Here is a 26606-nt window from a genome sequence, read left to right as displayed (position 1 = left end):
TGCACTTTAGCGATTCGCGATTCAATCTATTATGATAAAAGTTAGAACTCTTCTGGGAGCTATAAAAACACAGAGATATTTGAGAAATTGGCAAAAAGTTTGTACTCAAAAATTTCGTACTTTGATTGATATAACTCTTTCGTTTTTCACTTTAACGATTTGATCCATAATGATAAAGTTAGAACTCTTCTCGGGGTTATGACAACACAGAGATATTAAAGATATTCGCAAAAAAAGTTTTACTCAAAAATTTCGAAATTTGACTGATATAAGCCTTCCCTTTTTCACTTCAACAATTCGATACATTGTGATAAAAGTTACAACTCTTCTGTGGGCTATCAGAACACAGAGATATTGGAAAAATTCGGAAAAAATTCAATTTTACTCAAAAATTTCGAACTTTGACTGATATAACTCTTTCGTCTGGTACTTTAGCGATTCGATCTATTATGATAAAAGTTAGAACTCTTCTGGGGGCTATAAAAACACAGATATTTGAGAAATTCGCAAAATAGTTTTACTTAAAAATTTCGTTCTTTGATTGATATAACTCTGTCGTTTTTCACTTTAACGATTTGATCCATGATGATAAAAGTTAGAACTCTCCTCGGGGCTGTGAGAACACAGAGATATTATAGAAATTCGCAAAAAAATTTTACTCAAAAATTTCGAAATTTGACTGATATAAGTCTTCCCTTTTCACTCAAACAATCTGATACATTGTGATAAAGCTACAACCTTCTGGTGGGCTATCAGAACACAGAGATATTGGAGAAATTCGGAAAAAAACCAATTTTACTCAAAAATTTCGAACTTTGACTGATATAACTCTTCGTCTTGCACTTTAGCGATTCGATCTATTATGATAAAAGTTAGAACTCTTCTGGGGGCTATAAAACACAGAGATATTTGAGAAATTCGCAAAAAAATTTTACTCAAAAATTTCGTACTTTGATTGATATAACTCTCTATCGTTTTTCACTTCTTAACGATTTGATCCATAATGATAAAAGAACCTTCTCGGGGTTATGAGAACACAGAGATATAAAAGATATTCGCACAAAAAGTTTTACTCAAAAAAATTTCGAAATTTGACTGATATAAGTCTTCTCTTACTTCAACAATTCGATACATTGTGATAAAAAGCAACTCTTCTGTGGGCTATCAGAACACAGAGATATTGCAAAAATTCGGAAAAAATCAATTTTACTCAAAAATTTCGAACTTTGACTGATATAACTCTTTCGTCTTGCACTTTAGCGATTCGATCTATTATGATAAAAGTTAGAACTCTTCTGGGGGCTATAAAAACACAGAGATATTTGAGAAATTCGCTAAAAAGTTTTACTCAAAAATTTCGTACTTTGATTGATATAATTCTATCGTTTTTCACTTTAACGATTTGACACATAATGATAAAAGTTAGAACTCTTCTCGGGGTTATGAGAACACAGAGATATTAAAGAAATTCGCAAAAAAGTTTTACTCAAAAATTTCGAAATTTGACTGATATAAGTCTTCCTTTTTCCACTTCAACAATTCGATACATTGTGATAAAAGTTACAACCCTTCTGTGGGCTATCAGAACACAGAGATATTGAAAAATTCGAAAAAAAATCAATTTTACTCAAAAATTCTGAACTTGGACTGATATAATCCTTTTCGTCTTGCATTTTAGCGATTCGATCTATTATGATAAAAGTTAGAACTCTTCTGGGGGCTATAAAAAAAGAGATATTTATATAAATCTGCAAAATAGTTTTACTTAAAAATTTTTGATTGATATAACTCTGTCGTTTTTCACTTTAACGATTTGATCCATGATGATAAAAGTTAGAACTCTTCTCGGGGCTATGAGAACACAGAGATATTAAAGAAATTCGCAAAAATTTATACTCAAAAATTTCGAAATTTGACTGATATAAGTCTTCCCTTTTTCACTTCAACAATTCGATACATTGTGATAAAAGTTACAACTCTTCTGTGGGCTATCAGAACACAGAGATATTGGAAAAATTCGGAAAAAATCCAATTTTACTCAAAAATTTCGAACTTGGACTGATATAACTCTTTCGTCTTGCACTTCAGCGATTCGATCTATTATGATAAAAGCTAGAACTCTTCTGGGGGCTATAAAAACACAGATATTTGAGAAATTCGCAAAATAGTTTTACTCAAAAATTTCGTTCTTTGATTGATATAACTCTGTCGTTTTTCACTTTAACGATTTGATCCATGATGATAAAATTAGAACTCTCCACGGGGCTATGAGAACACAGAGATATTATAGAAATTCGCAAAAAAATTTTACTCAAAAATTTCGAAATTTGACTGATATAAGTCTTCCCTTTTTCACTTCAACAATTCGATACATTGTGATAAAAGTTACAACTCTTCTGTGGGCTATCAGAACACAGAGATATTGGAAAATTCGGAAAAAAATCAATTTTACTCAAAAATTTCGAACTTTGACTGATATAACTCTTTCGTCTTGCACTCTTAGCGATTCGATCTATTATGATAAAAGTTAGAACTCTTCTGGGGGCTATAAAAACACAGAGATATTTGAGAAATTCGCTAAAAAGTTTTACTCAAAAATTTCGTACTTTGATTGATATAACTATCGTTTTTCACTTTAACGATTTGATCCATAATGATAAAAGTTAGAACTCTTCTCGGGGTCTATGAGAACACAGAGATATTAAAGATATACGCAAAAAAGTTTTACTCAAAAATTTTGAAATTTGACTGATATAAGTCTTCCTTTTTTCACTTCAAAAATTCGATACATTGTGATAAAAGTTACAACTCTTCTGTGGGCTATCAGAACACAGAGATATTGGAGAAAATTCGAAAAAATCACTTTACTCAAAAATTTCTGAACTTTGACTGATATAATTTCCGATCTGTCTTGCACTTTAGCGATTCGATCTATTATGATAAAAGTTAGAACTCTTCTGGGGCTATAAAAACACAGAGATATTTGAGAAATTCGCTAAAAAGTTTTACTCAAAAATTTCACTTTGATTGATATAACTCTATCGTTTTTCACTTTAACGATTTGATACATAATGATAAAAGTTAGAACTCTTCTCGGGGCTATGAGACACAGAGATATTAAAGATATCTTTCGCAAAAGTTTTACTCAAAAATTTCTGAAATTTGACTGATATAAGTTCCCTTTTTCACTTCAACAATTCGATACATTGTGATAAAAGTTACAACTCTTCTGTGGGCTATCAGATCACAGAGATATTGGAAAAATTCGGAAAAAAATCAATTTTACTCAAAAATTTCGAACTTTGACTGATATAACTCTTCTGTCTTGCACTTTAGCGATTCGATCTATTATGATAAAAGTTAGAACTCTTCTGGGGCTATAAAACACAGAGATATTTGAGAAATTCGCAAAAAAGTTTATTCAAAAATTTAGTACTTTGATTGATATAAATCTTTCGTTTTTCACTTTAACGATTTGATCCATGATGATAAAAGTTAGAACTCTCCTCGGGGCTATGAGAACACAGAATATTATAGAAATTCGCAAAAAAATTTTACTCAAAGATTTCGAAATTTGACTGATATAAGTCTTCCCTTTTTCACTTCATCAATTCGATACATCGTGATAAAAATTACAACTCTTCTGTGGGCTATCAGAACACAGTGATATTGGAGAAATTCGGACAAAAACCAATTTTACTCAAAAATTTTGAACTTTGACAGATATAACTCTTTCGTCTTGCACTTTAGCGATTCAATCTATTATGATAAAAGTTAGAACTCTTCTGGGAGCTATAAAAACACAGAGATATTTGAGAAATTCGCTAAAAAGTTTTACTCAAAAATTTCGTACTTTGATTGATATAACTCTTTCGTTTTTCACTTTAACGATTTGATCCATAATGATAAAAGTTAGAACTCTTCTCGGGGTTATGAGAACACAGAGATATTATAGAAATTCGCAAAAAAATTTTACTCAAAGATTTCGGAATTTGACTGATATAAGTCTTCCCTTTTTCACTTCATCAATTCGATACATCGTGATAAAAATTACAACTCTTCTGTGGGCTATCAGAACACAGTGATATTGGAGAAATTCGGAAAAAAACCAATTTTACTCAAAAATTTTGAACTTTGACAGATATAACTCTTTCGTCTTGCACTTTAGCGATTCAATCTATTATGATAAAAGTTAGAACTCTTCTGGGAGCTATAAAAACACAGAGATATTTGAGAAATTCGCTAAAAAGTTTTACTCAAGAATTTCGTACTTTGATTGATATAACTCTTTCGTTTTTCACTTTAACGATTTGATCCATAATGATAAAAGAAAGAACTCTTCTCGGGGTTATGACAACACAGAGATATTAAAGATATTCGCAAAAAGTTTTACTCAAAATTTCTGAAATTTGACTGATATAAGCCTTCCCTTTTTCTCACTTCAACAATCTCGATACATTGTGATAAAAGTTACAACTCTTCTGTGGGCTATCAGAACACAGTGATATTGGAGAAATTCGGAAAAAAACCAATTTTACTCAAAAATTTTGAACTTTGACAGATATAACTCTTTCGTCTTGCACTTTAGCGATTCGATCTATTATGATAAAAGTTAGAACTCTTCTGGGGGCTATAAAAACACAGAGATATTTGAGAAATTCGCAAAAAAGTTTTACTCAAAAATTTCGTACTTTAATTGATATAACACTTTCGTTTTTCACTTTAACGATTTGATCCATAATGATAAAAATTAGAACTCTTTTCGGGGCTATGAGAACACAGAGATATTAAAGATATTCGCAAAAAAAGTTTTTCTCAAAAATTTCGAAATTTGACTGATATAAGTCTTCCCTTTTTCACTTCAACAATTCGATACATTGTGATAAAAGTTACAACTCTTCTGTGGGCTATCAGAACACAGAGATATTGGAGAAATTCGGAAAAAATCAATTTTACTCAAAAATTTCGAACTTTCACTGATATAACTCTTTCAACTTGCCCTTTAGCGATTCGATCTATTATGATAAATGTTAGAACTCTTCTGGGGGCTATAAAAACACAGAGATATTTGAGAAATTCGCCAAAAAGTTTTACTCAAAAATTTTGTACTTTGATTGATATAACTCTATCGTTTTTCACTTTAACGATTTGATCCATAATGATAAAAGTTAGAACCTTTCTCGGGGCTGAGAACACAGAGATATTAAAGATATCTGCAAAAAAAAGTTTTACTCAAAAATTTCGCAATTTGACTGATATAAGTCTTCCTTTTTCACTTCAACAATTCGATACATTGTGATAAAAGTTACAACTCCTCTGTGGGCTATCAGAACACAGAGATATTGGAAAAATTCGGAAAAAAATCAATTTTACTCAAAAACTGGAACTTGGACTGATATAACTCTTTCGTCTTGCACTTTAGCGATTCGATCTATTATGATAAAAGTTAGAACTCTTCTGGGGGCTATAAAAACACAGAGATATTTGAGAAATTCGCAAAATAGTTTTACTTAAAAATTTCGTACTTTGATTGATATAACTCTGTCGTTTTTCACTTTAACGATTTGATCCATGATGATAAAAGTTAGAATTCTCCTCGGGGCTATGAGAACACAGAGATATTAAAGATATTCGCAAAAAAAGTTTTACTCAAAAATTTCGAAATTTGACTGATATAAGCCTTCCCTTTTTGACTTCAACAATTCGATACATTGTGATAAAAGTTACAACTCTTCTGTGGGCTATCAGAACACAGAGATATTGGAAAATTCGGAAAAAAATCAATTTTACTCAAAAATTTCGAACTTTGACTGATATAACTTCTGGTTCTACACCCGAAGGATCTGATCACAATGTGATAAAAGTTAGAACTCTTCTGGGGGCTATAAAAACACAGAGATAATTGAGAAATTCGCAAAAAAGTTTTACTCAAAAATTTAGTAATTTGATTGATATAACTCTTTGGTTTTTCACTTTAACGATTTGATCCATAATGATAAAAGTTAGAACTCTTCTCGGGGCTATGAGAACAAGAGATATTAAAGAAATTCGCAAAAAAAATTTTACTCAAAAATTTCGAAATTTTACTGATATAAGTCTTCCCTTTTTCTTCAACAATTCGATACATTGTGATAAAAGTTACAACTCTTCTGTGGGCTATCAGAACACAGATATTGGAAAAATTCGCAAAATCAATTTGAATCAAAAATTTCGAACTTTGACTGATATTACTCTTTTCGTCTTGCAATTAGCGCGATTCGATCTATTATGATAAAAGTTAGAACTCTTCTGGGGGCTATAAAACACAGAGATATTTGAGAAATTCGCCTAAAAAGTTTTACTCAAAAATTTCGTACTTTGATTGATATAACTCTATCGTTTTTCACTTTAACGATTTGATACATAATGATAAAAGTTAGAACTCTTCTCGGGGTTATGAGAACACAGAGATATTAAAGATATTCGCAAAAAAAGTTTTACCCAAAAATTTCGAAATTTTGACTGATATAAGTCTTCCCTTTTTCACTCAACAATTGATACATTGTGATAAAAGTTACAACTCTTCTGTGGGCTATCAGAACACAGAGATATTGGAAAATTCGGAAAAAAATTTACTCAACAAACACTGAACTAACTGAGATAACTCTAGAAGAGTTCTAACTTTTAACGATTTGATCCATAATGATAAAAGTTAGTACTCTTCTCGGGGTTATGAGAATACAGAGATATTAAAGATATTCGCAAAAAAAGTTTTACTCAAAAATTTCGAAATTTGACTGATATAAGTCTTCCTTTTTTCACTTCAACAATTCGATACATTGTGATAAAAGTTACAACTCTTCTGTGGGCTATCAGAACACAGAGATATTTGAAAATTCGGAAAAAATCAATTTACTCAAAAATTTCGAACTTGACTGATATAACTCTTTCGTCTTGCACTTTAGCGATTCGATCTATTATGATAAAAGTTAGAAATCTTCTGGGGGCTATAAAAACACAGAGATATTTGAGAAATTCGCTTAAAAGTTTTACTCAAAAATTTCGTACTTTGATTGATATAACTCTATCGTTTTTCACTTTAACGATTTGATACATAATGATAAAAGTTAGAACTCTTCTCGGGGTTATGAGAACACAGAGATATTAAAGATATTCGCAAAAAAAGTTTTACTCAAAATTTTGAAATTTGACTGATATAAGTCTTCCCTTTTCACTTCAACAATTCATACATTGTGATAAAAGTTACAACTCTTCTGTGGGCTATCAGAACACAGAGATATTGGAAAATTCGGAAAATCAATTTTACTCAAAAATTTCGTACTTGGACTGATATAACTCTTCGTCTTGCAATCTTAGTTGATTCGGATTATTATGATAAAAGTTAGAACTCTTCTGGGGGCTATAAAAACACACAGATATTTGAGAAATTCGCAAAATAGTTTTACTTAAAAATTTCGTTCTTTGATTGATATGACTCTTTCGTTTTTCACTTTAACGATTTGATCCATGATGATAAAAGTTAGAACTCTCCTCGCTTGGTGAGAACACAGAGAGATATAGAAATTCGCAAAAATTTTACTCAAAAAATTTTGAAATTTGACTGATATAAGTCTTCCCTTTTTCACTTCAACAATTCGATACATTTGTGATAAAAGTTACAACTCTTCTGTGGGCTATCAGAACACAGAGGTATTGGAAAAATTCGGAAAAAAATCAATTTTACTCAAAAATTTCGAACTTTGACTGATATAACTCTTTCGTCTTGCACTTTAGCGATTCGATCTATTATGATAAAAGTTAGAACTCTTCTGGGGGCTATAAAAACACAGAGATATTTGAGAAATTCGCTAATAAGTTTTACTCAAAAATTTCGTACTTTGATTGATATAACTCTATCGTTTTTCACTTTAACGATTTGATCCATAATGATAAAAGTTAGAACTCTTCTCGGGGTTATGAGAACACAGAGATATTAAAGATATTCGCAAAAAAAGTTTTACTCAAAAATTTCGAAATTTGACTGATATAAGTCTTCCCTTTTTAACTTCATCAATTCGATACATCGTGATAAAAATTACAACTCTTCTGTGGGCTATCAGAACACAGTGATATTGGAGAAATTCGGAAAAAAACCAATTTTACTCAAAAATTTTGAACTTTGACAGATATAACTCTTTCGTCTTGCACTTTAGCGATTCGATCTATTATGATAAAAGTTAGAACTCTTCTGGGGGCTATAAAAGCACAGAGATATTTGAGAAATTCGCTAAAAAGTTTTACTCAAAAATTTCGTACTTTGATTGATATAACTCTTTCGTTTTTCACTTTAACGATTTGATCCATAATGATAAAAGTTAGAACTCTTCTCGGGGTTATGAGAACACAGAGATATTAAAGATATTCGCAAAAAAAGTTTTACTCAAAAATTTCGAAATTTGACTGATATAAGTCTTCCCTTTTTCACTTCAACAATTCGATACATTGTGATAAAAGTTACAACTCTTCTGTGGGCAATCAGAACACAGAGATATTGGAAAAATTCGGAAAAAAATCAATTTTAATCAAAAATTTCGAACTTTGACTGATATTACTCTTTCGTCTTGCACTTTAGCGATTCGATCTATTATGATAAAAGGTAGAACTCTTCTGGGGGCTATAAAAACACAGAGATATTATAGAAATTCGCAAAAAAGTTTTACTCAAAAATTTCGTACTTTGATTGATATAACTCTTTCGTCTTTCACTTTAGCGATTCGATCCATTATGATAAATGTTAGAACTCTTCTCGGGGCTATCAGAACACAGAGATATTGGAGAAAATCGCAAAAAAAATTTTCTCAAACTTTCGAACTTTGACTGATATATCTCTTTCGTTTTTCACGTTAGCGATTCGATCCATTATGATGAAAGTTAGAACTATTTTGGTGACTATCAGAACACAGAGATATTGGACAAATTCGCAAAAAAAATTTTACTCAAAAATTTCAAACTTTGACTGATATAACTCTTTCGTTTTTCTCTTTAGCGATTCGATCCATTATGATAAAAGTTTGAACTCTTTCTGGAGGCTATCAGAAGACAGAAATATTGGAGAAATTCGCAAAGAAAGTTTTACTCAAAAATTTCGTACTTTGACTGTTATAACTCTTTTGGCGATAATGGCAATGATAGCGATGATGGTGGCGATGATGGCGATGATGATGTCGATGATGGCGATGATGGCGATAATGGCAATGTTGGCAATAATGGTAATGATGACGATGATGGCGATAATGGCTATGATGGCGATAATGATGTCGATGATGGCGATGGTGGCGATGATGGCAATGATGGCAATAATGGCGATGATGGCGATGATGGCGATGATAGCGATGATGATGGCGATGATTGCATTTATGAGGATGATTTCGATGATGGTGGCGATGATGGCAATGATGATGGCGATGATAGCGATGATGGCGATGATGGCGATGATGGCGATGATGTCGATGATGGAGATGATTTCGATTATGGCGATAATGGCGATGATGGCGATGATGGCGATGATGGCGATGATGGCTATGATGATGGCGATGATGGCGATAATGACGATGATGGCTATGATGGCGATGATGGCGATGATGGCGATGATGGCGATGATGGCGATGATGGCTATGATGTCGATGATGGCTATGATAGCGATGTTGGCGATGATGGCGATGATTATGGCGATTATGACGATGTTGGCGATGATGGCGATGATGGCGATGATGGCGATGATGATCGGGCAATCGTATTGTCACTATTACGACGGCAATGGAAATGGCAATGATAGAAATGATAACAATAGTGAGAATGATGGCAATTGTGGCGTTAGTGATAGTCCACTGAATTTCTGCAAAATTAAAAAGAACTTGAAAAAGGATTCACTTCTGACATCTATTCGTGTCAAAAAATAGACCAAAGTTGGACTATCTTTCATCGTTTTTCCGCTAAAGATTATTCATATCATTATAGTGGCAAAATATCGGTCACGACGTATGCAAGACTTACGAGCGTTGAATAGGTATCGGAAAATCTCGAGCAAGACTACCAAAAACAAATTATGTATTATAATCAGGGTCGGCGTGGTACAGTTTTTGTAGTGGAAGCTCGTTTTGAAGAGATACCACGTCCTATCGTCCGCGGCTCAAAGCATTACGGCAAAATTGTTACCGAAATTTTATGGACCATTCTGCGTTTTAATAGCCTTTCGCCTGTCGTATACGAAATGTCATAAGTTAATTTTTTCCAAGTTTTTTTTTAATTTTGAAAAAATTCATTATTTTTCGTCAAGTTTTTGTCAAAAAATCGACTAAAAATCGATAATAAATAAAAAATTACGCGAAAGTAGACGTAATTAATCATTTGTGCACATTCTCGACCTCTGTTCTGGCTGCAACATACGCGATACGCGTCAGATTTTATTTGCAGCAAAATGGATGTTAGCACGGACAACAACCTACATCCATTTCTCGAGAGATGGACGTGGGTTGTTGTCCGTGCTAACATGCACACTGTTTTTAACGGCGGGTTGCAAAATGGATGTGGCACGTAGTTCCCATTCTGACCAGAATAGATGTGCATCACTAGTGTACGGGAGTTTCGAAGCGTTATAGGAAAAAGGCCGCCGTGGCCGCTCTCAGGTTCCTCTCTGCCAATGTATATACAGACAGTCTGTTAATAACTCGGAAAGTTGGCACACCTGGCGAAGGGATGAGTGCCGAGCGCGCGTACACGAACTTTAAATTTTTTCTATCCTAACGGCTTATGCGCGACTTATTGAGTCGCAATTTATGCGAATGCAATCAAGTCGAGACACAAATACTGAAATGTGTGGGCGAATAAATAATAGATACTCGTACAAATAAATTAACTCACCGTTCGCTGATCGCTCCGTCCAGCTCCGTCTCGCAGTCTCAGCCGCCGCTTTCAAAGATCCAATTAAGATCCTCCTCCTCTCGATTCATAGTTGGCACAAGCGCGCCACTTGGTTCGTTTCCGGCAACCCCGGTACTCACGCCCGTCGAAAACTCGTGATACGGAATATGGGGCAACGGAGAAGACGCGATTAAACGCGCGATGCGACTTCGTGCGTTCCATCCCGACCGATCATTGTCGTCTGAGCGGCACGAAGGATCCAAGAGTCTCCTCACGACGATACGTTTTGATTCATACTTGGCACGAACGCGCGAGCCTTCGTTTTCGAAACTCTCGAAACTCTCCTGGTACTCACGAGTGTCTAAAACTTGAAATAAGAGGCAACGGAGAAGCTGCGAAACACGATTGAACGCGACGCGACTTCGCACCATGCATTCGACACGACGGATGTCGCTACGAAGGTCGACACTTCACTTTCGGCAGTCCACTACACTCTCGAAACATTCGCTCGCATCAAACACTCGTACCAACTCATACGGGATGACGAGGATACGAGTTGAAATGCGTTGCGACGCACCGTGACTTTCCGCCGTGCTCCCTAACCGACCGACTGCTGGTATGATCAGCGATCGTGACTAGCGCCTGCGCGCCGCTACCGCTGCTACTCCTCAGTCGGTCGGTACAACGTCAATTAGGGGTGACGTGGAAGATCGTGACGCGTCGAAGCGCATTTCAACTCGCATCCTCGTCGTCCCGTACGAGTTTTTGACACGAGCGAGTGTTTTGAGAGTTTCGTGGAGTGTCGGAAGTGAAGTAAATTGTCGGGCGTTCGTGCTAACATTCATCGTCAGTCGGATGCGCTGTATTATGCGCGAAGTTGTGTCGTGTTTAATTGTATTTTGCATCTTCTCCGCTGCCTCATATCCTGAGTTTCCGACGCAGAAAAAAGATTATTGCAAGGAGCAAGTGCAAATCTTGCGAAAAAAATGCAGGCTCAAGCTGAAGAAAAATATATTGATTATTTTAGATTGCCACCTCAATTATATTTGATGAATTACTAAAATTAGTCGGTTTTGTTATTACCAAAGAATTCGTGATCCCATTTCGCCTGAAACTCAACTACACATAACTCGTGTCTGGAAATGCTGATATGTGAAAATTATTGTGAAATATTGAATATGTCCAAATGTAATTTATATATTTGGAAGTATTTGGAATTTCATATATAATTCTATATCCTTTGATATTATATATAATATATATATATATATATATATTTCCTCATATTTTTTATATTTACACGTACTTCGAATTTTTAATATGATTTAGACATATCAGCATTGCCGCATATGCATTAATCTTAGATTTATAGGGAATTCCAGATTATATTTAGATATATATTAGTATTTCCAGACTGCAATATGACCTGAAAATATTTATAAATATGTATAATATGGAGATATATGGTTATCCACTGCACAAAATCGCATCTAGCCCGACCCAATACGTACGAAAGATTATTGGAATTTATGTAGAATTCAATATAAACATATAATATGACAATATTTGAAATTCCTTATTTATTAAACATCCTGTTATTTCAAATATTAGGTTTTGTAGCGGTCATTAATGTCTTTTCGGTGGTATCTATATGTACATACATGCGTTCATATAGGATATGTTACATGCATTACATAAAAAGATAGGGGAAAAGGACTACACGCGGAAGGCGCGGAATAATCGCTACTGTAATGTACGTAATTTAGATATTTAATATTTAATTTATTTAATAAAAATATTACAATGTTTATTCAAACTTTTATTGCAATTTTTTTTAGAAATTTTTATAAATTAAAACATAAAAATTTTTTTTAATATAACGAAAAATAACGATAGAAAGAAAAAATAGAAAGATAACAAAAGATAACGAAATAAAACCTGATATTTTTGTTTTTTATATAAATAAATGTAATTTGTACTATACTATTCTTTTCTATAATAAACTTTTTAAGAAAAAAAATAAATTAATAATCATGTGACAAAAATCATTCATTTAAAAATTATTTTTATTACGTTATCCACAACCTTCTCTTTTTCTATATAAAAACTTAGTTTATTTTATTTTTGAGAATTGCATAAAAAGTTTTATATAAATCTTTGCATTTAATTGCCATACAACGCAAAATATTTTTAAAATATTTCTATGTCCGCTAAATCCTGTAAAAAAAATATTTTTAAAGATATTCTGGAAATAATTTTTTTCAAAATATTGTTAAAATTTTTTTATAATATTTCTTATAATATTTTTTGGATGGTATAAAAAATATTTTTGAAAATATTTCTAATAAACTTTCTAAATGTTTTCAAAAATATTACCATTTTTATTTTTTAATGTACTTTCAAAATATTGTTAAAATTTTTTAAAATATTTTTCATAATATTTTATAAGAAATTTTTTTTCAAAGATTTTATAATATTGTGTGCTGAATAGGTTGTTTGCAATTTATTATACCATATGATAAAAAATTATCGCATAGTATTGTTATATGCAATAGTTATGACAGTCTGTATGTTTTTTGTATTTTTTTATTCTTTACACATATTTTAGTGTATCATAATAATATTTATTTTATATTAAATATATCTTTATATAATAATCATTTATTTAATATATAGAACAAAGACTGCGGATAATCCATTTAAAGATAGCCTATCATATTTTTTAATATGATACATAAACTCATGAATTTTATATAAGATACACTGTATGTAACATATTATAATGTTGAAATGTTTTGCCTTATTAAATTCTTGGTTCTATTATATACTGAAAAAAAACTTACAGTTAATAAAAATTAATTTTGTTATAAAGCAGATATCTAGTGTCTGCTTCAATTTAATCAGTTTTATACTCATCAGTTTAGTAAAGCGAAAGATTCTAACAATAATTTTATGAACTGTTATTTCACAACGATATCTTACGTAGAAGCAAAGTGGAGTATCTCATGAATCAAATTTTCACTTTACTAAATAAAAACGAATCTACAATATATTAAAAATATAGATACCGAAAAGTTTATATAACAAGACCCCTATGCAAAGTGGAGTATCTCATGAGTCGAATCTTTGGAAATTTTCTATACAACTGCGTAATATTTGACATTATAAATAGAGAAATCAATTACAGTCTATTTATCTACCGATACATGTGATAAAGTTTACAATGAAAGAAGTCCAACTCTGGATAACTTTATTCAAAGATTAATTGAAGATGACGAAATAAAACAAAGAGCAAAACCATTTATCAATAGAATGCAGCTGATATAAATTGTATGATCATTGATTATCACGCGCACGTATATCTAATCTATTCCCAATATGCAGAGATACAAGTAAAATCGTATATATCAGAAATCTTATTGTGATTAGTTTTTACAAGGATTCACTGCAAGAGAGAAGACAATGCGGGGTTTACTTGCTTACACTTTCGTCGTGTTGTGCTTTGTTTCCGGCAGTATTGGTAAGATCAGACAATCATCGGTTTAAATTTTTTTATATAATTACATTCATCACGCAATAATGCATTAAACACATAGATTTAATGGTAAGATGAACAAAAATTGATGCAAATGACGGAGTTCATAACAGTTGAAAGTGTTAAAATTCCATTTTCAAAAGTAAATTTATTGAAAATACTTTAATGTATAAAGTATAAAATATATTATAAAATATAAAATAAATATAAAATATAAAATATATTTAAGAGAGGAGGAAGAGTTAATATTAATTTTAATTTCAATAATACGTGATATTACTTAATCTTGTTCAATGTAGAGCTGTGTTATGACTGAAAAAAAATTCGGCGCCCAGTTCGATCATTGAATTTGAGGAAAGTATATAAAATCACACAAATAATACGAACACGAAGATCTAGCTGCGACCGTAGAAAGCGTTCTTGCTGAAGTTGTTTCAGTAACGGTCAAATATCTCTCTACTATAAAATATATTAATTACACATATTTCTATATTTTGTTTTTGTGAAAATGTAGATAATTACCAAAATTTAACAAACATAGATACCAATTATTTTCCGGATAGAAATAAAAAAGATTACATCTACGAATATATGCAAAAATATTTTGTTAAAAAATATACATTATGTTTTTGTTCATATTACGTTTTTGTTGGAAGTAAGTGACAAAATCTTTGATCGCTACATTCATAACTTTTGCTCTGGCAATACTGAAACATTTACTCTGTGATTTCTTTTAACACTTCGCAAAATTTTGGCCTTTGCTTAGAAAACACACGACATTTCAACTATTTTTCAGTCTTTGCGTCTTCATCGACTTCTTAATTTATTTTTAAAAGTTGAAATGTTTTTTTGAACTGGTTGCACAGAACTAATGTGATTTCTAATCTCATATAATGCAAAGATTATATGATCTATTCAAATAGTAGAAAAAATATTCTCTTAAGTTTATGTTTTTTGAGATAGCTTACTGATACATGTTATTAAAGGTTCTTAATTTTTTTTACATAAAAAGAGAATAAAAGAATTATTCCGTTGTTATAAAAAAAAATAGAGAAAGCACATCCGAGGATTAATACGCTGTCGTGTCGCGCCATACAATTGTTAATCCAACTTTGTAAATAATAAAAAATTTTCTGATAATAGGGAAAAAGGGCTTTGGTCCTGGGGAACAAGAATGGAATTTCGTTAAAGTGCGCGACAGGTCTTTTATGTTCTGGTGGCTCTATTACACTACGGCAAACGTTAATTCATACTACGATAGACCTTTGCTCATCTGGTTGCAAGGTGGACCAGGCGAATCTTCGACGAGTTATGGAAATTTCGAGGAACTGGGGCCCCTTGATGTGAATCTGACCCCGAGAAATTATACTTGGGTAATAAAAAATGAAGTAGAAGTAGAATGGACTATGCCCCAAAATAGAGCATAATATTTAGTCGTAATTCATAAATATATAACCGTTGAGAGAATTTATAAAAATATTTAGAATAATTGATTTATTGATGATGTAACCAAAAAGAGGGAAACCCTGCACACATAGGATATAGGAATTAAAAATGTGAAATAATAAGATATGAGTTTGTTAAAATTTATTCATTGATTCAACCGACTAAACTTGTAAATTTTTATGTGAATAATCGTCGCATCATTTATTTATAGGTCAAGGACTATAATGTTCTCTTCATCGATAGTCCTGTTGGTACCGGTTTCAGTTACGCTCACATCGAGGCTCGATTCACGAAAGCAAACGAGCAGATCGCGAAGGATCTTGTAGAATGTATGCGAGGCTTCTATAAGGAATTACCGCAATTCGAGAATGTCCCGGCGTACATCACGACCGAAACGTATGGCGGAAAAATGGGCGCAGAGTTCGCGTTACTCTGGGATAAAGTAAGAGACACGGGCACGATAATTAAAAGAAAAAAAAAAAAAAATTTAATTCCAAGAATTCCGGTTTCAAAAAACTTTAACTATAAAATATTAACAAGTGTGACGAAAAGAAAATAATTGTCGTAAGATTTATTTCTTTAAAACCAGTACTCTTTTCTGCGACGCATTTTCGCACTGTCAAACACAATAGAATTATTTAAGATTATGACGAAAAGAAAAATCATTCTTTACATGTAAAGTAATTTATACATATTTATTTAATAATTTAAATAATTACAATGACCAAATCGTGGAGGATGGCGTTTTATTGAACACGACGGAATAATTTATGAACTTTGTCAAAGACTATGAATTGACATTTACGTAATATGAATTTTCTGCAGGCTCAGAAAAATGGCACTATCAAGAGTAATCTAAAGGGAATTGCACTCGGAGATGCTTGGATCTCTCCTATTGACTCCGTTTTGACATGGGCACCATATCTACTCAACGCGGTAAATAATCGATTACATTTATAGCCGTTATAGCTCATAAAATCATAATAAATATATCCTCAAAATAAAATTATTTTGCAACATATTAAAAGGTAAAAAATATTAATAAAAAATAATCTCAATAAATGATATCACCGGGATATCTGCACATATGTCTTAATCAAAACCTTGGGACTAATGCCAACTTCCTCCTTCGACAGCACTGATTACGGCCTCGTACAAAATTTATCGTTTTATTTACACAAAGCATTTTTATAAAATTTTTTAAAAACTATCGCTTGCTTTGCAGGGTGTTGTGGACACAGAAGGTTTTAAAAGAATTGATGCTGCAGCACAAAAAGCAAAAAAAATGGCCGACGGTGGCGCCTGGACTGCGGCATATGAAGAGTATATTAAAACGCAAAATGTCATTCTCCAGGAGACTTACGATATTAATTTTTACAATATTCTTACAAAGGTGAAATGGGTTGAACCAATCTCACAAAGACATTCGGGTTTATCAACGTGGGATACGTTCTTATCTAGAAGTATTACATAATTGAATAATATTGTATTATTTTATAAGTTTCCAATTTTTTTATATAACGTTAAAGTTACATTGTAAAATTATCAAAATAACAAAGTTTTGATTCCATTTTTAATATTAATATAAAAATATAAAGAATGCTCAAAATGTTATAAAATTCTTATTATTGAAATATCATAATTATTATATGTATTATTATGCATTTTTTTTCTTGTATAATTACAGGCACCGTGCATCCAAATTTTAATCAGAATGACTCTACCTCACTCAAAGATTTAATGAATGGCGCGGTAAGAGAAACGCTTAATATCACAACTAGATATATGCACGGCGAGCAATCCAGCAAAGTTTTCTACTACTTAAAGGGAGATTTTATGAAGCCCGTTACTCATATAGGTATCGGTCAAATGTATTGAAAAAATGTACATTGCAGCGAAAATGAAAAAAATTGGTATAAATTGAGGAAGACAGTTGTTATTATTTCCAAGTAAAGCAAATCTGGCAACTTCCAGACTTAAAAAAAAAATGTTGTATTAGTTTCGATGAGCAAATAAATTCGTAAAATAAAAAGCATCTTGTAGATATATAAACTGATGATTGCTGCAATACATACTTTTATATATTATATATTTACTTTACTCTTAAACCAAATTTATTTGTAACATAAAAGATTATTATTTCACATAATAATTGCATTTTATAATATAATCTAGTCACTAATAAATTTATTCTTGTTTTAGTGGAAAGACTACTTAATGAGACCACGTTGAACGTATTTGTGTACAATGGACAATTTGATTTAATTGTCAATACACTGGGCAAGTTATCGTTACTTTGTTTTTTTATGTATCATTTATTTATTTGGTTATATCACAAAGAAATTTTGTTATTCTTAATATTTAACAAATATCATAAATGCATATTATATTATTTCAGATATTGATGAAAATAAATCTATTTCAATATTTGTAATTATTTACAAAAGAATGTTGTAATGTTTGATAAAAATATTTTAAATATAAAATTAATTGGCAATTTCAAACATTTTTTGATCAGACAGAATTCTTCTACTTGTATTTTTCTGGCATTTTAATAATTTGTGTGAAAAGTTGTCTAAGATTTATTGAGCTGAACTTAAAAGATTAATCTTAATTAATATAACAAAATTTTTGTGTGTTGAAAAATTTTATTCAGCACTTTTAATATCTCTTTGTCACGTATATTTTTATGGAATCTTCAATTTTCTGATTATGTTACTATCATATCAGTTCATACAATATTAATTATGTTGCATGTTATTACATTGTTTTTTTCTACCGTTCTCACCATCTAAATAACACAAGATATTTATATAACGTTTATGAACGTCTGTACTATTGGGGTATACGAGTACTTATATATATCATGTATTTTAGGCACCGTTCTGTGGATTGACAAACTGAAATGGGAAAATGCCGACAGATGGAAAAATTCACAAACGCGTCCGATTACCATCGCTAATGTTATTCAAGGCTACTCTAAAGTTCAAGATAATTTCGGGATGTATTGGGTCCACAGAGCTGGACATATGGTACGCACATACAAGATACTTTCTCTTTTCTTAACTTTCATATTTATTATAAGCTACAAACGATAGACCCGAGATCAATTTGCTACAAGGAGTGCCTTAAATCGGGACGTAACGTACATAATTTTACATCCCCCGATGTAAAATTCATCGTGCGATTTATTATCTCCTGTAGCTTATACAAAAATTTTATCACAGCAGTAAATGTTTTTGATATTACATCCGATGTAATACCAAGTAGAGTGGCATATGTAACTAATTAGGTGTCATTTAATTATCGTGTGAAGTTTATAATACTTTTTCCAGCGTTATATAAACGTGAATATTAAAATATTGTATTCAAAATATTCACAGTTTAAAATGTTAATATTATTAATTTTCTTTCGTATTTTCTTCAAAATTATTTTAAATTACATTTATTTATTGATAATTCTGTTAAATTTACACATACCTATATGTGTTGTATTTTACATGTTTGTATAATTTGTTGAAACAAAATTAAACGTGCATAGGTACCGAGGGACCATCCGGCAGTCCAGAAAAGAATATTGCAGGATTTGACAAGCAACGCATACTTATGAAGAAAAGCGAAACCTGATGCTTTTGTTTTATATTTAAATAAATGTAATTTATACTATATTTCTTTCCATGGACTTTTTAAGAAAAAGTATAAATTAATAATCATGTGACAAAAATTATTTCTTTAGAAATTATTTCCATAACGTTATCCACCACCCTCTCTTTTTCTCTATAAAAACTTAATCTATTTTATTTTTAAGAATTGCATAAAAAGTTTTATATAAATCTCTGCATTTAATTGCCATACAACGCAAAATATTTTTAAAATATTTCTATGTCCGCTAAATCCTGTAAAAAAATATTTTCAAAGATATTCTGGAAATAATTGACAAAATTCTTTTCAAAATATTAAAATCTTTTTATAATATTTCTTATAATATTTTTTGGATGCTATAAAAAATATTTTTGAAAATATTTCTAACAGAGTTTCTAAATTTTTTCAAAATTATTACCATTTTTATTTTTCAATGTACTTTTAAAATATTGTTAAAACCTTTTTAAAATATTTCTCATAATATTTTATAAGAAATTTATTTTCAAAAATTTTATAATATTGTGTGCTGTATGGATTATTTGCAATTTATTACACCATATGATAGATAATTATTATCGCATATATTGTTGTTATACGCGATAGCTGTGATAATATGTATGTTTTTTGCATTTTTTTATTCTTTTACATATTTCAGTGCATCATAATAATATTTATTTTATATTAAATATACTTTATGTAATAATAATTTATTTAATGGATGGAAGACTGCGGAAATTCCAACTAAAAATAGTTTATCATATTTTTTTAATATGATACATAAACTCATAAATTTTATGTAAAATACACTGTACGTAACATATATATGATAATGTAAAATATTTTGCCTTATTAAATTTCTGGGTTTATTATGTAAAGAAGAAGAGGGTAATATAGCACCCATTTTTGTTTTATTGAATAATTTTGTTTATAATTAATATTTTTTATTGAAACTTGAATGATTACATCAAAGTGTTGTTTGATAAATTCTAGACTCAAAGTAATGAAATATTTATTATTTAGAACGTGATTTATGAAAATGTAATGTACTGAATAACCGATGGAAGAAAAAAAAATGGTTGTAATATGGCTATCCATAAAAATAATTTTTAAAAAATAGTTGAGTTTAAAAAAAACACAGTATCTTGTTACAATATTATATATTTTTAATTTTCCATTGTTTAGAATTTTTCTTCGTTTGGAAACTTTAAAAATGCCATTAGAAATTTCATTAGAAATATTATTTTATTCCTGTTTAACATTAAACAACAATCATCGACATCATAAAATGATGTCTCTAATGTTTCTGGACACCACCCTCCAAAATGACAATCGATTTATCGAAGAAATATTTCAATAAAAAAATTTTGCTTAAAAAACTATATTAATAAAATTCCATGTTATTGTTTTAGCTTTGTATAGCTCGAAACGTGTATGACCAACTAAAAAGTTAAATAACAAAAAATACTTGAATGTATGTATATTCGAGTAATAATACTCTCAAGACATGTTGCCTGCTTTAATTTAATCTGTTTTATACTCATTAATTTAGTAAAGCGAAAGATTTTAACAATAATTTTATGAAATGTTATTTCACAACTATACCTTGCGTAGGAGCAAGGTGGAGTGTCTCATGAGTCAAATCTTCGGAAATTTTCTATACAACTGCGTAATATTTAACATTATAAATAGAGAAATCAATTACAGTCTATTTATCTACCGATAAATGTGATAAAGTTTACAATAAAAGAAGTCCAACTCTGGATAACTTTATTCAAAGATTAATTGAAGATGACGAAATAAAACAAAGAGCAAAACAATTTATCAATAGAATGCAGCTGATATAAATTGTATGATCGTTGATTATCACGTGTACGTATATCTAATCTATTCCCAATATGCAGAGACGCAAGTAAAATCGTACATATCAGAAATCTTATTCTGATTAGTTTTTACAAGGTGTTACTGCAAGAGAGAAGACAATGCGGGGCTTACTTGCTTACACTTTCGCCGTGTTGTGCTTTGTTTCCGGCAGTATTGGTAAGATGAAACAATCATCGATGAATTGTCTCATATATTCATATTCATCATGCAATAACGCAACAATATATTTTATTTATTAATCTCCATTAATAAAGATATAACAGTGTACAGTTCAGTGAATTTGAAAGAATCGACCGAGCTTAATACTAATAATGGTGTTTTGCATTGACAAGTGTTTTGATTGTCTCAAACTAACTTTAAATAAAACTTTAGATAAAAGTGTATTTGTCCAATTCATTGTTATCTTCTGATAAAATATTTTTGACATACGTTAAGTATAACGTGTAATACAATATCTTGCAATACCTTTTTCCTTTAACTTTTAGAACGCAATGCATAGATTCAGACATTTCTTACAGACTTTCGATTTTTGGATTATTTTTAAATAAAAAAAGAATAAAGAAATTATTTTATTACTATAAATGTAGAGATTAAAACACATCTAAAGATTAACATGATGTCGTGTCGCACTATTGCTGCATATCATTATTTATTTACCTATATTAATAATAAAAAATTTTCTGACAAAAGGAAAAAAGGGATTTGGCGCTGGCGAACAAGAATGGAATTACGTTCAAGTGCGCCCCCAAGCGTACATGTTCTGGTGGCTTTACTATACTACGGCAAACGTGGATTCGTATTATGATAGACCTTTAATCATCTGGTTGCAAGGTGGACCAGGCGGATCTTCGACGAGTTATGGAAATTTCGAGGAAATAGGACCTGTCGATGTGAATCTGAATCCGAGGAATTATACTTGGGTAATAAATTAAGTAGAAATAGAGCAGACTTTGCCCCCCCGAAATAGAGCAACTATTTAATAATCTAGTCGTGTAACATGTAATCGTTGAGACAAATTGTAAAAAAAATGTTTAAAGGTAGTTGATTTATTGGTGATGTAACTGATGAAAAGGCGGAAAATAATGCCGGAGGCGCGAAGAAAATAGGATATATAAGAAGATATAGAATAATAAGATATAAACTTTGTAAAATTTATTTAAATATAGATACTCGACTCAACTTGTAGAACTATAAATTCATTCTCGATGATTGTCGATATATGATTTATTTATAGGTCAAGAACTATAATGTTCTCTTCATCGATAACCCTGTTGGTACCGGCTTCAGTTATGTTCAAACCGAGATAGCATTTACGAAGACAAACGAACAGATAGCGAGGGATCTTGTAGAATGTATGCGAGGCTTCTACAAGGAATTACCGGAATTCGAGGATGTCCCGACGTACATCACGACCGAATCGTACGGCGGAAAAATGGGCGCAGAGTTCGCGTTACTTTGGGATCAAGTAAGAGACATAGGCACGATAATTAAGAGAAAAATAGAAGGAATAAATTTGATTCCAAGAATTCCGGTTTAAAGAAATATTCACTATATTAAAATATAATCAACGAGTATGACAGAAAGAAAATGTTGATCGTAAGATTTGTTTCTTTAAAACAACTTTTTTATGCTACCTATTCTCGTATGAAACTCGACAGAAATATTTAAGATGATGACGACAAGAAATATCTTGTGTACATGTAACATTTATACATAATTATGTAATAATCTAAAAAATTGTAGATAATCAAACCAAATCATATGTCGAAGAATTGTGGCAATTTATTAAATATGGTAACTTGTGTTTTTGTAAGAGACTGTGAACTAAAAGTTACTTAAGTAATATGAATGTTCTGCAGGCTCAAAAAAGTGGCACCATCAAGAGCAATCTAAAGGGAGTCGCACTTGGGGACTCCTGGATATCGCCTATCGATTCCGTATTGACATGGGCACCATTTTTACTCGGCTGGGTAAATATCCAACAATTTGTCGTCATTGTAACATTTGTACAAAATCACGTTTATCAATAAAAAATAAATCTATTAAAAAAAAATTAAAGAAATAAAAAAAGAATTATGATATGATACTATCAAAAAAAATATACATATTATAATCGGAAACTCAACAATATCAATATTCTTCTTCGTCTTTCATCAGCGCTAATCACGGTTTTGCATAAAATTTTTTTATATATGCAATTTATTTTTATAAAATTCATTGAAATGTTGGAAACTATTCGCATGCTTCATAGGGATTGATTGACACAAAAGGTTTCGAAGCAATTGACGCTGCAGCACAAATAACGAGAAGGAAGGTTGAGTTTGGCAGCTGGGTTGCAGCGACTCAAGCGTGGTCTAATACGGAAGGGGTCGTTATCGAGCAGACTTACAATATTGATTTTTATAATATTCTTACGAAGCTGAGTCCATCCTTCCAACGCAATCTATACCATTCGTCGACACAAGATCCATGGTTCTCATCTAGAGGTGCAATATGAGCAAATATTATTTTATTATTTTATAAAGTTACATTGAACAACGAAATTTTGATTTTATTTTTACTATTAATTTAAAAATACAAAGAACACTCAAAATGTTATACGATTATTGGAATATTATAATTATTACGTATTTTATTATGTGTTTTTTAAATATAATTGCAGGCACCATGTATCCATATCTCGATCAATCTGAGGCTTTCTCACTCGATAATTTAATGAACGGCCCGGTAAGGGAAGCGCTTGGTATCGAAGTCACTCACGGTGCTCAATCCAACGATGTTTTCTACTACTTACGCGGAGATTTTATGAAACCCGTTATACACATAGGTATCGATCAACTATATCAAAAGAATGTCATTGCAGCGAAAGCAAAAAGAAAAAAATTAGTGTGGATTGAGAGAGACGGTTTTCATTATTTCCAAGCAAAAAAGTAACAGCCTGATGTACAAATGTAAAAGCCTGATAACTCGCAGATTTAAAAAAATTGTTGAATCAGTCTCGATAAACAAATAATTTCATGAAATAAAAAGCATCTTGTAGATATATGTGTATAGTATAAACTGATAACTTTTACAATGTACATACATAATATTCATTTTGCACTGAAATCAAATTTATTTGTGCCATCAAGGATTATTATTTAATTAATAATTGCATTTTATAATATAATTTACTAATTTCACTAATAAATCTAATTTTAGTGGAAAGATTACTTAACGAAACCGAGTTGAACGTATTTGTGTACAATGGACAATTGGATTTAATTGTCGATACACCGGGTAAGTTATCATTACTTCATTTTCTATGTATAATCATATTTTGCCATTCGTTATATTAAATAAATATCTTAATCCATGTTACATTATTTCAGATATTAATTAAAATAAATTTATTTTAACATTTGTTTTTATAATTTACACGAGAATGTCATAATGTTAAGAGAATATTTTAGAAATGAAATTATTTCAGCAATTTTAAATTTTTTGAGTAGACTAAATTCTTTTGTTTGAAATTTGACGTAATGGCATTTTAACAATTTAAAAGATATTTAAGTTTTATTTAAGCTAATTTAAAACATATCATTAATTTTTATTTTATGATTGATGTGACAAAATAAATTCTTGTGTATTAAAAAATTGTATTTTACATTTTTTAATATATTTGTCACTTAACTTATCGCGAAATTACCAACTTTCTGATTGTACTGCAACTATCTAATGCATATTTATACAAACTATTACATTGTTTTTCCATTTGCTCACATTGAATAAAGCCTTATCATATATCATATATTTTAGGCACCCAACTCTGGGTCGACAAATTGAAATGGAAAAATGCTGATAAATGGAAAAACTCAATTAAGTATCCGATCCTCATCAAAGACATCGTCGAAGGCTATTTGAAGGTTCAAGATAACTTCAGGATGTATTGGGTCAATAGAGCCGGACATATGGTATGTACAAGGCACTTTCTCTCTTAGATTCATGTATTTATTATAAGTAATAGGTCCGAAATTAATTTGCTATACTAGAAGAATTTTAAATAGGTGCGCAACATGCAATCTTACATTTGTTATTTGATTTATTCGCTCCTGTAATTTATGCAAAAATTTCACCACAGTAATTATTTTAAATTGCATTTAAAGTAATTTTAAATACAATCAAATATTATTTCTAAAATATTTTAAACTGAATTTACTTGAATTTATCAATAATTGTTAAAATTTATACAAACTTATATAAATATTTTTTTTATTTAAATATATGTTTCAATGATATTTGTTTAAAAAATTGAAACGTCCATAGGTACCGAAGGATCATCCAGCAGTTCAGGACATAATACTACAGGATTTGACAAGCAACGCAAACAAGTGAAGAAAATTATACTTTATATAAATATTTTGATATTAACACAATTTAAATTGAGAAAGTGCTAATATAATACATGATCACAGCAATGTGGACAATAATATTTCTTGTATGATTTTAATTACGCAGAGAAAAAATTTTCAATGAAATTAGTATTATTTATTTGACTGAAAGTTATTTCATTCAAACATATACTTATATTATACAAAACATTATTTGAGTAAAAATGTTATTGTTTCATTCAAACATCATCTATTATTTGTAGAGTCCGACCAAAACCACTTTTTTTATTTTCGGCGAAACCGAAACCGAATATTCGATCGATTTTTGGTTTCGGCGGAATCTGAAACCGAAACCGAAATTTTTATTATCAAATCATATATCTCTTACATCATTTTGTTTTTTTTAATATTTTTATATATTTTTTATATTATTTTCATTTTTATTATTTTTAGTCTTTTCTTTTTATGAATGTAATGCTTTTATGAAATGTATTAATTTTTTAAGAGATACGACAGCTTATTAATCAACTTAATTTTGATAGATTCCTTTATCAATGTGTGCAACTTACAATATTTTTATTTGTAAAAATTATTTTGAGTAACGTATTATATGTACGACTGTTGTTTCGTAAGCAATTAATTTCTTTTTATTATTACGCGATTATAAGAACAACAAAGAATATTAAGAACATTAAAAATAAAGAAATGTAAAAGACATGTAAATAAATAAAAATAAAAAAGATAAAAACTTTTTAAAATATAAAACAAAAAGAAAATTATATTAATTAAAACAAGAGCAAGTTGGATTTGTTTATATGCTGTATAACTGTGAT

At 30.4% G+C, this 26606-nt stretch overlaps 1 protein-coding gene across 1 annotated transcript; it reads left to right on the top strand.

The window, feature by feature from the left end:
• Positions 1-12562: 12562 nt before the first annotated feature.
• LOC105200221 lies at positions 12563-25874 on the top strand. Its single transcript, XM_011167669.3, is given in 21 exon segments — positions 12563-12652; positions 14329-14419; positions 15578-15807; positions 16092-16322; positions 16706-16816; positions 17106-17343; positions 17568-17738; positions 18083-18160; positions 18758-18912; positions 19422-19483; positions 19485-19514; positions 21134-21188; positions 21469-21559; positions 22094-22323; positions 22638-22868; positions 23263-23373; positions 23655-23889; positions 24066-24230; positions 24605-24682; positions 25202-25356; positions 25709-25874. Coding segments are annotated over 21 exon segments (2892 nt in total). The 5' UTR covers positions 12563-12577; the 3' UTR covers positions 25778-25874.
• The last annotated feature ends 732 nt before the right edge of the window (positions 25875-26606 follow it).

Source organism: Solenopsis invicta, chromosome 11, assembly GCF_016802725.1.
Source record: "Solenopsis invicta isolate M01_SB chromosome 11, UNIL_Sinv_3.0, whole genome shotgun sequence".
Classification (NCBI taxonomy): Eukaryota; Metazoa; Arthropoda; class Insecta; order Hymenoptera; family Formicidae; genus Solenopsis; species Solenopsis invicta.
Note: the sequence above shows the minus strand (reverse complement) of the source record. Positions and strands in the feature narration are given on the sequence as shown.